This window comes from Protopterus annectens, chromosome 5.part0 (genome assembly GCF_019279795.1).
Source record: "Protopterus annectens isolate FY-2018-M chromosome 5.part0, PAN1.0, whole genome shotgun sequence".
NCBI lineage: Eukaryota > Metazoa > Chordata > Ceratodontiformes > Protopteridae > Protopterus > Protopterus annectens.
In genome coordinates this window covers 1,168,267,546-1,168,284,962 of record NC_056735.1, presented here as the reverse complement: position 1 = coordinate 1,168,284,962, position 17,417 = coordinate 1,168,267,546, and the positions used below count along the sequence as shown (strand labels likewise).

Below are 17,417 nucleotides of genomic sequence, written 5' to 3'. Positions count from 1 at the left end.
GGGAGGGGGAGTATCAGTATTCAATGCAGATTCCCACGCCCCCACATTGGTGGCACAGTACAACATAGGTGTTAGGCCATTGAGTACAGAAGACGTAGTTGGGGACCTGGGGAAGAAACATGGTAGCGGTCTGTCATTTGTCTACCACATGGCCAACGTGGATTGACAGACATGTTATATAGCCCAGCTAATCATGACTGATTCACATGTATGGCAGGGGAGGTCATTGTGCCTCTGTACTCATCCATCATCAGGCCTATAATTGCATAATGCACCTTTTGGGATGTACCTAACCAGACACCTACAGCAACTGGTACAGGACAACAGTACATCATCAAGGGGATGCAATGGCTCACACAGATGTCATATGCTGCCCAGGTAAAGTGAATCCAGCTGGACTCAGTGGCATACTGCCTGTTCAGAGGCAATCTGTGCATGCCATATACAGCCATGTTCTACCTAGCAGTAATGAACGTGATGCACCTCAGGCAATCAGAGTCCCATACAGCCACATGCTCAGGAGAGCTGGACCTCAGCACTGACATACATGGACATGCTGGAGGGGCATATTCCTAACCGAGAGGCTCCCTTCACTCTGTAATGAGCTCACACTACTGGTTAGGCAGAGTCCCTCATTGACTCTCTTCCATAGGAATCTGGATGAGTGGATGGAGATCATAGTTGTACCCCAGGTATCACTTCAATGTCGCTGTTAGACAGAGGCACAGTATACTAAAGTCGGACAAGGGCATAGCAGCATAATTTGTGATTGGGTGGCAAAAGACAAACACATTCTACTAGGCTTACCAATGCCCTAGGGCAAATAGCCTAGTATGAACCTATGAACTGTTCATTCTCAACTGTTCGAGCTCATTACAGAGTGAAGGGAGCCTCTCAGTTAGGAATTTGCTCCTCCAGCATGTCCATGTATGTTCTATTCAGTCGCTAACCCCTTGCTCAGAGGTGACCTTTGACCAACAGACAAGGCCATGTCCAACCCAGATTTGATGAATATGCTTCACCTAAAAAATCTAGATCCATCAGAGCCACAAGGGGGGGAGACTTAAACCTCGACACGGCTATTAATAGGACATGCTGGAGGGATAGATTCATCACCCAAAGACTCCCTATGCTGTGGAACAAAATCACGGTATATGTGAGGCAGAGCACCTCGCTGGCCTTGTTCAAGAGAAATCTTGACCAATGGATGGGAGATCGCAGATATACCCCAGGGATTACCTCAGTGTCACTGCTCGACAGAGGCACAGCAAAATAATGGGTATGGTTCCCCATACTAAAGGGGTAAGCCACAAAACGATGGGCTAGGCTTGTAAATGCCCTTGGGCAGATAGCCTAGTATGAACCTATGAACATGTGTGTACTGCTATAGTATATCTGCCATATGTTGCATGTGTGTGTGTTGTGGGGGATGCACAGGTAATGGCCAGATACGTCTGCACAGGTGACACGTCTGACACATTCTGGGTGTTCATCCATACATACTGGATGTGTGCTGCCATCCAACCCTGTGATGTGGACACTCATTACTCAGCCTGGATATACATATCTGAACAACACCACAAGCACAGTACACTACCTTGCTATGTATGCATGTTATTACACAGTTATTCAGTAGTTATGACAGTGATGCTATCCATGCAGCCCACTGGGCCAGTGGAAGCCACAACACACACCGCCAGCACCTTTGCATATGCTTACCACAGACATCCCACATACTGCATGTACTGTGCACACAGTTATCTAACCCAGAACAACTGCACACCACTTATTAATCCTGTCCAGTGGACTACAGATACAGGCATATTGTATAACAATAGTAGGAGGCTACTGCAGCACAGGGCAGATTCACATGACGGAAGGCATCTGTTGTCTGCAGTGTTAAGATGCTTCACATTCACCAAATGCACAGATATTGCCAACATTGTTGCAGACAGTTTAGGTGCAGGTACCCCCATTGTCCTACACACGTGTTATTAGTTATCCCAGATGACTGTAACCTCCCTATCCTCTCACATGTCCAGGTGAGAGCCACCCTCATCATTGCAGAACACATATCATCACTGTTACGAAATGGTATCCCTGGATGTGTGCTACATTCACCCCTGGAGGACATAGCACCACATGACAGACTGATATTAATCCCTGGCCATACTACAGGATATGTACCTGAACAGTGCCATACATACACAGTGGTCCCACACCAATGAGGAGGAACCTCTACTGACCCTGGGAACTACTGCATCATATGCACAACTGGCCTTGTGTTCTAAGCTATGGAAGTGTTAGTTATGGCCCACGTACAACAATATTACATATGTTTATATTTCATGACTATCTACACACAACCTATCTCATGCACATACCTATAGATAGTGAACTATGATACATTTGAGGTGTCACAGTATACACAGGATTAACCTGCTACTTTGCATTACCTGTGTTTGTGGCAGCTGTTGGTGTGTCACTGGTGCTGCTTGAAGTTTGCTGCTGCTGCTGGTTTTGCTGCTGGCTGTCTTTATTTCTGTTTTGTTCTCTCTCTGTCTCTCTCTCTCTTTCTGTCGGTTTTGTGCAATGAATGTATTGCATGAGTGTAGTGTGGGTACTCATTGCTTTTGTAGGTATCTGCATAGGTCCATGTGATGGCCTCTGCACCAATTGTAAGGCAGCATTTGCTAATTGCATGGAGGTTTTGGTGTACTGATTGCATGTCTCACTGTGATTTCAGGACACTGCTATAAAAGGGTATGTGAGATAGGCGTTGCCTTTCAGATTGTAGGGCGTGGAGCATGCTGGTATGCTGTTGACAGTGTTTTGTGAGTGTGAAGGTTAGTACATCTACCATGCTTCATGCTGTGTTGTAGATTCAGGTTGCTGCATTTATCTTGCCTGTTCCCTATAGTGAGTGTGTATGCATACTGACACCTACAACTATATGTCATATGTATTGCTATATAAATATATATATATATATATATATATATGTGTCTGTGTACATATACATACATTCATATATGTACATTAGTTGACATTATTGGGTACAAGCTAACAATTAGCAGGGCTGTTTCTGTTAACACTACACTAGTATGGGAACCCAGTAATTGGGACTATAAAAGTCTGCATGACATGCTTTGGGTAGTAGACATACTATATTGCCTTTATCTTCATTCCTACTATTACATGTTCCACTTATTTAGCACTATATTCCTGTATGAGAGTCATGGCTTAGTGGTAGGTCATACAGACTAGTGTTACAATGGTCTTGTGGTAGGGCCTACTAGTATGCTCATATTCTGCTTTTGAGTTGAGTATAGGGCCTATCAATCAAAGTGCTGGAGGCACCTTTAAGCAGTTAGAAGGGTAAGTAGGTCACACAGGGGTCAGGCTGTGTTGCAGATTCAGGTTGCTGCAGTTATGTTCACTGTTTCCTGTAGTGAGTGTGTATGGCTACTGAGACCTACGACTATATTTCATATGTATTAATATATATTTATATATATGTATGTGTAGATATACATACCTTCACATATGTACATTACCTTACATTATTATGTACAAGCTAACAGGTAGCAGGGCTGTTTCTGTTCACACTGAACTAGTATGGGAATCCAGTAATTTGGCCATTAAAACTCTACCTGACATGCTTTGGATAGTACATCTCCTATATTGCCTTTATACTGATTCCTACTATTACATGTTATATTTATTTTAGCACTGTGTTCTTGTAAAGCAGGCATGGCTTAGTGGTAGGTCATACAGACTAATGTTACCAAGGTCCTGGGTTCGAGACTGACAGTGGGAATTTATTTTTCTTAGCAAACTTTCAAACTGAGTACAGGACCTGTCAATCAAAGTGCCATAAAGGCACCTTTAAGCACTTTAAACCAGGTCTGCGCTTTGCTGGAGCTCACGATGACTGGCGGTGAGCTCCGCTAACACAAGCGCACACCCGCGCTAATTTCTTTGAAAGAAAAGAAAAAGGGGTGACAGAAAAGTGGTGAAAAAGGGGTCACAAAGAGGGTAAGACAGTAGGGAAACAAGCGGGATTTGCAGGAGGGATATAGGTAAGGCCCATAGATGCCCATGTCTTTGGCAGCAACAGCTGTGCATTTCCATGTATTTTGGTGAGACATTGGAAACCTTTCATCCCTGAGAGAGGTGTCAGGACAACATTAATAGTTGTTGTAGAGCCAATTGTAATTAACTGTTTCAATGTCAAGCAGACATGTGTGCGACATGGACAGCTATGTATGGGGTGTAATTTTTGTGGGTACAGAGTGCCCTTTTTTTTTTTTTTTTTTCAGGTGAGAGTGGTATGTCAGGTGAAGGAAGTCGGTATAGCTGGGGAGGTAGGTTGGGTAGGTTAACAGACAAGACAGACAAGACGCATACAGGGCGTGTATGACACACGTGGGGGATACACAATTGACGGGACGGAGGTTGGGATTTCCAAGATGCATGAGCCCACAGATGGCAACAGTGGAACTGATATCCCCACCCATAGGCAGTTGCCACTGTTCCTTCACAGCCCAGGACGGGCTGTGCTGGGGCTGTGTAGGCGGGCAACGGCCGGGCCGTTAGCTGTGCCACACGAGCCTCGAGCTGGAGGGGCCCAAGAACAGTGTCTTGGATCTCCCTTCGCACCACAGACCGGACACCGCTGGAGGGTGAGTGGACTAACCCTCCGCCACACTTGAAGAGGGGATGGGCCCCATCCCCTGCAGCGCTTCCACCGAAGGTGGCACAGGGCCACCGGAGGGGGTCCGCCTGGGCACCAGTGCCAGGTGCAGTCACCAGCTGAGGTGGGAGAGGTGGGTCCGCTGGGACCTGCCTTCCCAAGCGTTCTAGGTTTGTGAGTAGTTATGTTAGTTTGGGTTAGTGGCATTGTATTCCATTCAGATTAGTTGTAACAGCATGCATTGGTATTCCCATCAAACAAACACCCAGATATTAACACCATTGAACAAGGGGCATATCAATATCACATGCATTATTTGAACAGAAATACACAGTCAAACAACATGCAGGGTTGATTAATGGCAACAGGCCATCAGATTTGCAGGTATGAACAGGGCACATGCACGAACAGACATGCATATATTTTGAAACGGACAAATGTCCATGATTAATGAAATGTTCACATACCATTATTTAGTGGGTGTTGTTATATGGAATTATAGGGTTGGGCGGAGATAGAAAGTGATGACACATTCATATGTTACGCATTGATTTACATTTATAATAGGTACACAATTAAGTTGAGGCTGATGTTTCAAAATAAATTTTATTTGACTGTCAAGCTACACCTGTTACAAATACATCACTATCCTACTTATTTTGAATTTGATCAGATACATCATCCTGCTACACTTTGATGACAGGACAGGGGACAACTATGGCTGTTTAGTCTGTCAGATAATCATTCATTCTATCTGCAAATTGTTTACTGTGATCACCATATACAGCATTTGGCTAGACATTCCAGATTCTGACACACTGAAATCAGTTTGGTATATTAAGTTGTACTTCCCACATGCATTTAGTTCTGTAGAAACACACTGGGGCTAATATATTCCGGTTATTACTACTTTATTTATTCATACATGACCCTTTCTGTCAGTCTCACACATCCTGCAAATTCACAGTTCAGGTTGCTACTTCTAGGCTTTGTTCACATGTTAGACTAGTGGTGATTCAAACACTTTCCAACAGCCTCACTTCTGTCATGATTCAGCATTTCAACAGGGGATATATCTCACATGTGACTACCTCAGATTCTGAAGCTGTACTCTTGAGACTACTGCAGGTTACACTATATTTAATTAATGGTGGGACATCTGTATTACAGCACTGTTTAATTCTATCAATTATATTTCCAGTTACACTTGCATACTGATGAACTTGTTGCAACCATACCTTCAGACTTTCAAATCTTGCTTGCACATTATATTACTTTTAATCAATACACTGCAGTGTTCTGATACATGCTACAGTATAATATTTATTTACAAGTACTGGGTGGGGTTACTAACCTGCACGGTGGCGCATCCGCACCAGCCTACGGGCATGCATCTCGATTCATAGAGCGGACACCTGCAGCTGTAATACAAAGAAGTAATATTGACTACACATCTCCATGGTATCAGCTAGTTGAAATCCTTACATACATAAGTAAAATGTAACTTACTCAGTAGTGGGCGTTGGGCATATCCGGGCCTCCTGGATCCATTCGGACAACTGGTCTTGCTTGGCCGCTTCAAGTCCGCATGGTGGTGACGGACCTGCTCACCAGTGCGTGGAATGCCAGTAGCACTGGTCAGATCACGAGCCAACTGGTCCCATGCCTCTGCCCTATATGCTCCCCATGAGACCTGGCCCTGCATGAGTTGGGCCTCGTGATGATGGACAAGGAGCCAGACCATGTATCTGGACCTCAACGCCCAACGCTGTGCTCGAAAGCAACGTCCCTCACCTACTCCACTCAATCTGACTGCAGCTCTGATCTACAATAGTTTCTGCTGTGTATTCCAGCCTATGGGGCTTATATATGCCGATTTTCCCGCACATTTCTCTGATTGGCCGTTTTGGAATTGTATCTACTTCACTGAAAATGCTTTATCATGCTCCATTCTGGATTTTATCCCATATATATGCTATTTCTGCATTTCTAGGTATTGCTGTCATGGCTTAGTGGTTTAGTACCTTGACTCTAGTGCATGGTATCCTGGGTTCGAATCTGGCAACTGATTTTTGATTTTCCTGACAGAAATGAGTTGAGACCTGTCAATCAAACATGCCAAAAGCACTTTTAAGCATTTAAAACCAGGTCTGCGCCGTTGCGGAGCTAACGCATGCGCACTGGCAGTTAGCTTGTGGGAGCGCGCAAACGGTGTGCGCTGGGATAAACCTTAATTGGCTAGTGACACACATGTTCAGCTAAGCACAGCTAGTTGCAAACAGTTTCAGTCTGTTAAACCGATGCCTAGCAACGGGCATGCAGTTTGCAGCTTTTTAAACACTACTCAGCTACGGGCACTCCGTCTCACAGCAGCTTAGCTATCAGTACATTTCTGACTATTTTTGTTATTGTGTTACTTCAGAATATATGTAGGGTTTCAATCCATTATACAAAAGGGAATACATTTACATTTGTACAATACTGTCAGGGGGCTTTTTAGTGCTTATTTACAAAAAAAAAAAGGTTGTTGTGGGGGCTCGAACCCTGCCTGCCTACTTTTAGGCCAGCAACTCTACCGCTAAGCTATTACTTCTTGGCTTACTTTGCATATTTAGTTCTTATATCCTTTTCCACTGATTGCTAACTGTGATTGCGCTTAGTAGCACACCATACACGGGCTTACACAGTAGCAAACATTTACGGGGTTTTAAAAAAAAAAAAAAGGTTTTAATTTAATTTTATTACATCTCTTCACTTTATACAGTGATGGTCTATCGGGGCATGTGTTGTGTAGTGTGTTTATGCACATTTCCATGGCCTCTCGTGGCTGTTTACTTTCAGCCATTCTAGTCTTCCGGGCGTGTCCGCTTGCAGGGCTTAGCCTACTGACATGCCCCCTACTCTCTTACACGGACCGTGTAAGAGTTACTAGTGTGATTCAGCATGCCTCATGCACCTCATGCATATGCATGACATGCTGACATCACACAGTTTCACTGCAGCCTCCGTGTAAGAGTTATAACTCTTACACGGAGGCTTCCTGAATTTGGCCCGCTGTCTTTTAGTGATCCCACCTGTTGTGAGGTGTGGCAATCCGAATGAAAATGTTTGGGGTGTGGGAACTCTGCCTCCCACAAAGGAAGTTTATGGGGTTATTCTTTGTAAAAATGCATATTTTTGTCATAATAACTTGGAAATTGATCAGGTGTACACATTATGATATTGCATGTGCTTGAGCTGTAATTTGTGAGCTTTTGTGACCAGTCTAGTGTAGTGGGTGGTTTTAGAAAAAAACATACATTGTGAATCCATTGTTTTCTCCCTCTTTCTTTTTGCTTTCTCTGTTTATGTATCTATATGCTTTAACTCACTCGCTCACTGACTCGCTCACTGACTCGCTCACTGACTCGCTCACTGGCTCGCTCACTGGCTCGCTCACTCGCTCGCTCACTCACTGACTCACTGACTCACTCGCTCACTGACTCGCTCGCTCACTGACTCACTGACTTGCTCACTGACTCACTGACTCACTCGCTCACTGACTCACTGACTTACTCGCTCACTGACTCGCTCGCTCACTGACTCACTGACTTGCTCACTGACTCACTGACTCACTCGCTCACTGACTCACTGACTCACTCGCTCACTGACTCACTCACTCACTGACTCACTCGCTCACTCGCTCACTGACTCACTCGCTCACTCGCTCACTGACTCACTGACTCACTGACTCACTCGCTCACTGACTCACTGACTCACTCGCTCACTGACTGACTCACTCGCTGACTGACTGACTCACTCACTGGCTCACTCACTGGCTCACTCACTGGCTCACTCACTGGCTCACTCGCTCACTGGCTCACTCGCTCACTGACTCACTCGCTCACTGACTCACTCGCTCACTGACTCACTCGCTCACTGAGTCACTCGCTCAGTCAGTCACTCGCTCAGTCACTCACACCTTTGTTTTGTGTGAGACTTGTGCATCAACAGCTTGGGTCTTGGTGTATGTGATAATGGTCAGTCAACCAGGCCGGGGTACGCTGGTTGAATATTCTTGTAAGGAATTAAGGAATGTAGGACCCATGTACTGTAAGGAACACTAATGCAGGTGAATACTTTCTCATGATGACTAAAAGGTACTATAAAAAAGCTTTCCCAAAAAAGAAGCACTACATGTTTCAAATCGGAATTACTTGTAATGAAAGTCAGACCATCAAGCAGCACAGTCACCTTTGTTGTATGCAGATTTTCTAACTTCCTGAAACACGTTTGGCTTTGTGTTTTTCTTGAAAATATGGTAACTATGGATTATATTTTTGTTGTATAGCATCTGGCTTGCACATGAGGCAAATGTGTGCACTTGGCATCTCTACACAGAGGGCAACATTTACAACATGGAACAGGTAAGTGTTTATTAGTTAAGCCTGTGTTAGAAGTGCAGATATTTGTCAGATCTGACAACTTAGTGAGTATGCATGCTAGTAGAAAAGTGATTCAGTTGTTACTTTGCTTTTGTAGCTAAACTATTGGTATTAGAGAATATTGTGCATATGGAGTCTAGTTGCTGTTGCATGTGTTCATGCAGTACTGAATTATGCAGTGTACCCTTTTGTAAGAAGATTGTTGAGCTGAAGTATTATGTGCTGCCACATGGCGATAATGGTCAACTTCATTCCATCTTGGAACATTCTGACTTGTAAATTCTGTTCTGATTATAAATCCACTTCTACACATTCAAGAAGAAAAAACTGGGGACCCTTGAGCATTCAGTCAATGTATTTTCAGTGAATTTTAAATTGAGAGTTCTAGTGGAAAATGCAGTTTTTGCAGTCATGCTGACAGGGGTGGTATGTTTGCTGCTTCATGGTTCCGGGATTGAGAGTTCAGTTCTAGTCTCATTTACTGTCAGTGTGGAGTTTTTCTTTCTGTGTCCATGTGTATTTCCTTATGGTGGTCTGGTTTCTTTCCTGTTTGAAAGATGTGCTGAGTATGTTAATTTGTCCACTGTTAAGTAGATTCACATGCGTACATATTTTTGCCTATCTGTACATACGGGCCTGCATTTGATGCAAATCCTTTCCAGGATGTATTCTGTTTTTGTACAGATTTAGGAAAGGCTTTGGCTCCCTGCAGCACTTGGATTAGTTGTTTCCTGAAAATTAATGCATGAATTGTTGTGCTGGCATTTACATTACTAAGCTACATTGTCATTATCAAAATTAATAGGATTTTTACTTTAGATCATGTATGTAGCTTGAGGACACTATTATTGTATCCTTTCTTTCTCCATACTGTTGTGTGGATAGATGTCCTTCAAGGATGCATCTGCAGTCATAACATATGGGTTGTCCTGCCTCAGGCAGCCCTTCGGTCGGCCGGATTCCAAAGTCTGGGTCTGGCCTCGGCTGATGTCGCACTTTCCCCGACGTCCGAGCGTCTGGGGTATAAAAGCATCAGCCGACGCCATTTTCCTCAGTCTTTCTTGCCGCGCGGCGCCCGAAGCAGAAGCTGTTCGCAAGTGCCGGTCGGTCAGATCCAGTGATTTTAGCAAACCGAAGACTTCGAAAAAAGCTAAGTACCCCGTTGGGGACTCTTTCTTGCCTCAGCCAATGTCAGACAAAGTAAATAATTGTTTAACTTGTTGGAAACAAATACCTCATAAGGATTTCCATTCTTACTGCCTTCCTTGCTTAGGCCCAGACCACGATGTATCAGCCTGTTTAGCCTGTGCCTCCTTCAACCGACGAACTCTTAGACGTCGGTCGGAGTTTGCAGAGGAATTTTTTGGAGCTGTTTTTGCTTATAAAATGCTGTCAGACTCCGACTTCGCATATGGTCAAAAAACGCAAGGAAAAGGACTGACACTCGCGGCCCGCGGTTTTGGCTGAAACCACGGCTAGGCCTTCCGCGAGTGTCTCAGTTTCGGCCGAAACAGAGTCCTCGGCGATTCCTTCTTCCAAAACCATTCTTCCGACCACCGAGGCCCGAGAGGCCCTGGCTGAGTCGGCTTCAGAACTACCTACCGAAGTTAGTGTGCAGGGATTGTCCGACACCATACCTTTGGACATTTCTACCCCTGCACGTTGGGCAGCTAGGCCCCCTGCTTCCATGTCCATTAAGGCCTTTTCAAGGGCTAAAGCTGCCAAACTTTCAAAAGCTTTGCCTGCCAAATCTACCTCCCAGAGGCCTTCCTCTAGTTCACAGATCCTCAGCCTTGCTGAGGACCTTATTTCCTTAATTAGGGGTTCACAACCTCACCCAGACAGGGCCTCTCAACCTCCTCCAGACAAAAGGCCCAGGACTGACCCCTCTGATCCTCTCTCCTCAGATGCTTCCACGGATGGATCTGAGTTGTCAGACCACCAGGAAGGGGCTTACTCGCCTTATGAGGATTCAGATGCAGAGGAATCTATTCCTTCGGCCTCCCCTCCTGAAGAGTTTTCCTTTGGTGAGACTCTACACTACATGAGAGAGCATTTTCAATGGCAAGGTCAGGATTTCTCTGATTCTAGAAAAAGATTAAGGACCTTTTTGCATTTGCCTCAGCATAGGCCCTTGGCTATACCTCCTGTTCTGAATGTAATTGATGATGTGTACAATGATGTCAGTACAGCCCCTGATACTCTCCCCCCGGCCCCTGCCAAACCTGACAGATACTACAGGGTCCCGGAATCTCATTTCCATTTGTATAAAGCCCATTCTGCAGACCCAGAAACTATTTCTCAGTGCCCTAAAGGGGTTGCGTCACATTGCCAAAAATCCTCTACCCTCTGACAGAGAGTCTAGAGCTTTAGAGAGATGGGGAAAGAAGGTGTATACTTCTGCAACTCTTTCTGTCAGGGCATTAAACTGTCAATTCCATATGATACAGTACCAGGAGTATTTGTTAGATGAACTGAATAAGAAACTCTCTTCTCCTGAACCCCTAGACCGTAAATCCCTTCAGGATTTGGTACACAACTCATAACAGGTTAGTAATCATTTCTTAAAATGTGGCTATGATGCACTGGAAGCTTCATTTAGATCAGCTATGACTGGGGCAGTTATTCGTAGGCATGCCTGGCTGAAGGAGCAATCTTTGCCAGACCATGTCAAAGCTAAACTCCTGGATGCTCCAATGGAGAAACAAAATTTATTTGGCTCCTCTGCTCAGGAGATCTTAAAAAAGGTTGAAGAAAAGGCAAAATCTGTGCAAACAGTTAAAGATTTCCTGCAAGTTCAACCACTGAGATTCAAGAGGCAGTCAGTGGCAGCCTGCCAACCAGAGGGGTAGTGCAACAGCAACAACAATAACCACTACACCAGGACAGGGTCAATGACTTAACTCTGATCCCGCCTACCAGGGATCAACTGGAAGCACCCTTGGGCGGAAAGTTGGCTTTATTCTCAAAAAACTGGCAGTATATCACAAAGGATGCATGGACATTGCAAATAATAGACAAAGGATACAGGTTCCACTTTCACACTTTGCCAAAAAGAAGCGGAATGCCAAACCTTCCACCAAATCAGAGGGCAGAGGCTTTAAAACAAATCAGCAATTTACTTCAGATGAAAGCTATAGAAAAGGTACCATGTTCAGAACAAGGCCAAGGATTTTACTCCAGACTATTCCTTGTACCAAGAAAGGAAAATCAATGGAGGTCTATTCTCGACCTGTCCACACTGAACACTTATCTCATTGTGCCAAAATTCAAAATGCTGACCCTACAGCAACTTCTTCCCATGTTGGGCAAGGAGTCTTGGCTGGTGACTCTAGATCTCAACGAGGCATACCTGCACGTCCCTATTCGACCAAACTGCAGAAGACACCTCAGATTTCTTGCAGGATCAGAGCATTATCAATTCTCAGCATTGCCCTTTGGCTTGTCTACTGCGCCCAGAGTATTCACGAAATGCCTGGCATCAGTAATTGCACATTGCAGACTACAGGGAATTCAAATTTACCCATACCTAGACGATTGCCTAATGCAAGCGGACAACAAGGAAAAATTGATAAAGGACTTGGCCTATGCCATACACCTGCTACAGACCTTGGGATACACAGTCAACATCCAAAAGTCAAGACTAGTACCATCCCAAAGGATATCCTTTTTGGGTGCAGATCTGGACACAACCACCCAAATGGCTTTTCTCACAGAAGAAAAACAAAAACAACTTCCAGATTATTTCATGTTTCTGACGAGACAAACTCAGCTTACTGCAAGGAAAGTCCTGCAGGCTCTGGGTTACATGGCATCCTGCATAATTCTAATTCCGCATGCCAGGCTGCATATGAGGAAATTACAATGGTACCTCCGGAGTGTATGGTCTCAGCACAGTCACAGTTTAGAAACCCTGATACCAATCATTCCATGCCTTCAAAAGGAATTCCTGTGGTGGGCTCAGGCCTGCCAGTCCAACAGAAGGTTGCCTTTCAACAAACCAAAACCAAGGCAGACCATCACCACGGACGCCTCAGACCGAGGATGGGGAGCACACATGGAGGACAAATGTATCCAAGGCCTATGGCCTCAAGGACAGCTAAGCATGCACATAAACCAAAAGGAAATGCTGGCAGTGAGGCATGCAATCGAGGCATTCAAACCCTTCCTCCAACAAGGGCACCTGCTAATAAGGACAGACAACACCACGGCCATGTGGTACATAAACAAGCAGGGAGGCACACATTCTTACCCTCTATGCCGGATGGTTATGTATCTGTGGGAACTATGCCTGAATCTCAATATCCAACTACAGGCCCAATTGCGCTAGGGAAAGAAAATACACTGGCGGACAACTTAAGCAGAACTACCATGGATGCACACGAATGGATGCTGCACCCAGACATCTTCCAACTCATAGCAAAGACATGGGGAATGCCGGAGATAGATTTGTTCGCCTCCCCACTCAATCATCAACTGAAGACATTCTGCTCAAGGACATACCACCCACAAGCTTGGAGGGTGGACTCCCTCTCTTTCAGCTGGAAAGCCCTAACAGTATATGCCTTCCCACCTCTCCCATTGATGTACAAGGTGCTACTGAAGATCAGGGAGGAACAGCCAAAAGTGATACTAATAGCTCCGGACTGGCCAAGACAACACTGGTATCCATTATTGAGAAGCATGTCTCAGGCAAAATCATGGCCTCTCCCTCTATGGCCTCTTCTTCTGACGCAGAACAATTTCAAGACCCTGCATCCCAACTTGAAAACATTGCAGCTAACTGCCTGGAAAATTCCTTAAATCCCAATCAAACTGTCTTATCTCAGAGGGTGAAGGACATTATCCTGGAGGCTCGCAGGCCTTCCACAAGGAAGACATACTCAGCTAAATGGAAGAGATTTCTCATTTGGAGCGCATCAAAGGGCACAGATGTCACAGTGGCAAACCTAACACATATCCTAGAATACTTAGCAGAATTGTTCCACAATGGCCTGTCCTATTCTTCCATTAAGATTCATGCTTCAGCAATTTCAGCAGAATATAATGTGGATCCACCTATCTTCTCACACCCTCTCCTCAGACAATTTCTGAGAGGGATCAAAAATATTAAACCTCCAAGAAGACCCACTCTACCTGCCTGGGATCTCAACTTTGTGCTGGAGAAACTGACACTACCTCCTTTTGAACCAGCAGCATCAGCGGATCTACAGTTTCTATCTTGGAAAACTGCATTCCTTCTGGCAATCACTTCAGCAAGAAGAGTATCTGAGTTGCAAGCTTAATGGCAGTGCAGCCTTTTCTTATTTTCCACCAGGACAGGATGTCACTAAGAACCAATCCTACTTTTATGCCAAAGGTGGTATCTAGGGTATCCTTAAACCAAGCTATTCACTTACCTACGTTCTTCCCTAATCCACAGAATAGAGGGGAGAAACTTTTGCACACCCTGGATATACACAGACAACTACGCTACTACTTGGACAGAACAAAAACTAGCAGAAAAACTGACCAACTTTTTGTAGCCTATGCAACTGGGGTGCAAGGAAGAGCAATTTCCAAACAGACCATTTCAAAATGGATAGGAAATTGCATTCGTTTTTGCTACTCCTTTCATGGAAAGACAGTTCCTGAAAATATCAGGCCTTACTCCACAAGGGCCACGGCCACCACTACAGCCTTCCTACGAGGGGTGGCTACCAAGGACATTTTAGAAGCTGCTACTTGGAGCTCCGTGCATACATTTGCCAAGCATTACAATCTACCTTTATACTCTAGATCCAGAGCAGGGTTTGCAACTGCAGTCCTGCAGAGGATCTTAACTACACCATCCTTTTCTTAGTACCTCCTCCCCCAGATTGGCTATGGTATTCTACCCATATGTTATGACTGCAGATGCATCCTTGAAGGACATAGTACAGTTTTGTACCTACCATAAATGTAGATGTCCGATATGTATGCATCTGCAGTCAGGATTACTCTCCTCCTTCCCTCTGTGGTATTCCTAGGGTACTTACCCTTTTAGCTAGCTGGGGAATCTATTATGGTGTATTTGTTTGTTTATACATGTATATAATTTGCAAATGTTTGGAACTTTTCAGCATTTATCCAAATTTAGCCTTCCTAGAGGGCACCTGGCATCTGGGGCAAGAAAAACTGAGGAAAATGGCGTCGGCTGATGCTTTTATACCCCAGACGCTCTGACGTCGGGGAAAGTGCGACATCAGCCGAGGCCAGACCCAGACTTTGGAATCCGGCCGACCGAAGGGCTGCCCGAGGCAGGACAACCCATATGTTATGACTGCAGATGCATACCTATCAGACATCTACATTTATGGTAGGTACAAAACTGTACTTTCCAGGTATCACTGCATACCTGCTGGGACAATTAATTCAAAGGTGCCATTTTATTCTTTTAACAAACACTCATTTAGTCATAGTTTTGCAGATATGGTTCCTTCAAAGGAGGGCCAATTTGTTTTATGTTCTTCTTTTTTTTTATATTGTACTGAATCATTTAGTTAACTTTTTTTGGGGATTGTGGGGGGGTGGGGGTGGGGGGTGGAGAGTGTAATGTAATTTTTGGTGTTGAGTCCTTGAAGAATATTTAAGTGCTAGAGCCAATCTCATTGCAGTAATACGTGACATTAATAACTTGTACAGCAATATTCCCTTTTCCAGTCAGGAAGCTTTATCATTTGCATCATCTTTCTACAAAGATGGCTGTTGTTATTCCCCATTACTTACATTCCTGTGTAGGTAATGTACTGTAGGCAGCATAGTGAAGCAGTTGCTAACATTGCTGACATGTTTGGTCTTCCACAGAGTTGTCTTCTTTGTGGAGTCTGCTCATCCTCCGTCTGTTTGTATGCATTTGCTGGATGATGTTCATCGTGTTACCCTGCTGTAGTCATCACACGTGGGTTATCCTTCAGTCAGCCGGTCCCGCAGTCAGCCCGAATTCCAAAGTCTTGGTCCGGTGTCGGTTGCTGTCGCTTCTTCCCTGACGTCAGTGCGGCAGGGGTATATCAGAGGCACCCGATGCCATTTTTCTTCAGTCTTTCTCGCCACGCGGTGCCCGAAGCAGAAGCAGTTCGCAAGTGCCGGTCGGCCGACACCTGAGATTTTCGAATCGAGTTTCAGTACGAAGTCTTCAAAGCTAAGTACCCCATTGGGGAACCTTTTCTTGCCTCAGTCCGATGTCAGAAAAAGTTAACAATTGCATTTCTTGTGGGAAGCAAATACCTCATAAGGACTTTCATTCTTTTTGTATACCTTACCTAGGCCCAGACCACGACGTCACTAGTTGTCGGTTTTGTGCTAGGTTCAATAAGCGAACTATTAAGCAACGCTTTCATTTTGCACGACACTACTTCGGTAGGAAATTTAATTACACTATGCCGTCGGAGCAACTGACTACCGGTGTGCATAAAAAACGCAAAGGTAAAGAAAGGCAGCCTAGATCCAAGCAAGCCAGACTCCGAGCCCTCGGCTGGGCCGGTCGCCGGTTCTCCGGTTTTCAGTGAGGTGCCTACGCAGCCCCTGGCTACTGCTGAATTGGATCCCCAGACCGCTTCAGATTCTCCAGCAGAGAGTTCTAGGCCGACGCAGCCATTTTCTTTAGGCCCTACCGACGACATTGCAGTAGGAGAAGTCGGTGCTGTAGAAACACTTTCGGTTTCTGAAGGTGTCTTCAGACCGACTACTCTCACCACAAAATCTTATGCTAAACTTAAGACTCCCCTAAAACCAAAAAAGACTATTCTTCAGTCTCCAGGTCAAGGCCCTATGCCTAAGAAATAGATGCTTAAAATGGCTGAAGATTTAATTTCTTTGATCAGGGGTTCCCAACCCCCCCCGACAAAAGGCCTAGACAAGAGGAGGATTATGCCTCCTCTGATCAGGTGTCTGTTTCCTTCCTCAGGATCCTCTGAGGAACAGGATTACTCCTTTCCCCCTTATGAAGATTCTGATGCTGAAGACTCCATTCCCTCAGCTTCTCCCCCTGAAGATTATTCCTTGGGGGAAACCTTGCATACCATGAGGGAACATTTCCACTGGGAAAGTCAGGACTACTCCGACTCAAAGAAAAGGCTCCGAGAGTTTCTTTTACTCCCCCAGCACAGACCCCTTGCTATCCCCCCAGTTTTAGACATTGTGGATGATGTTTTCTTAGAATCTAGTCTAAATCCAGATTCTCTACCTCCTGCTCTAGCCAAACCAGATAGATACTATGAGTGCCTGACTCACACAAATTCCTATACAAAAGCCCTGTTGCTGATCCAGAGACAATCTCC

The 17,417-nt window shown here is 44.9% G+C and overlaps 1 protein-coding gene across 2 annotated transcripts in view; it reads left to right on the top strand.

Moving 5' to 3' along the window:
- The window catches only part of GK5 (glycerol kinase 5), a 478,960-nt gene that overhangs the window by 151,006 nt on the left and 310,537 nt on the right, over positions 1-17,417 (top strand). For both annotated transcript variants that reach the window (XM_044071017.1, XR_006364759.1), the window contains exon 3: positions 9,027-9,102. In XM_044071017.1, coding sequence (XP_043926952.1) covers positions 9,027-9,102 — 76 coding nt within the window. The remainder of the gene's footprint in view (positions 1-9,026; positions 9,103-17,417) is intronic.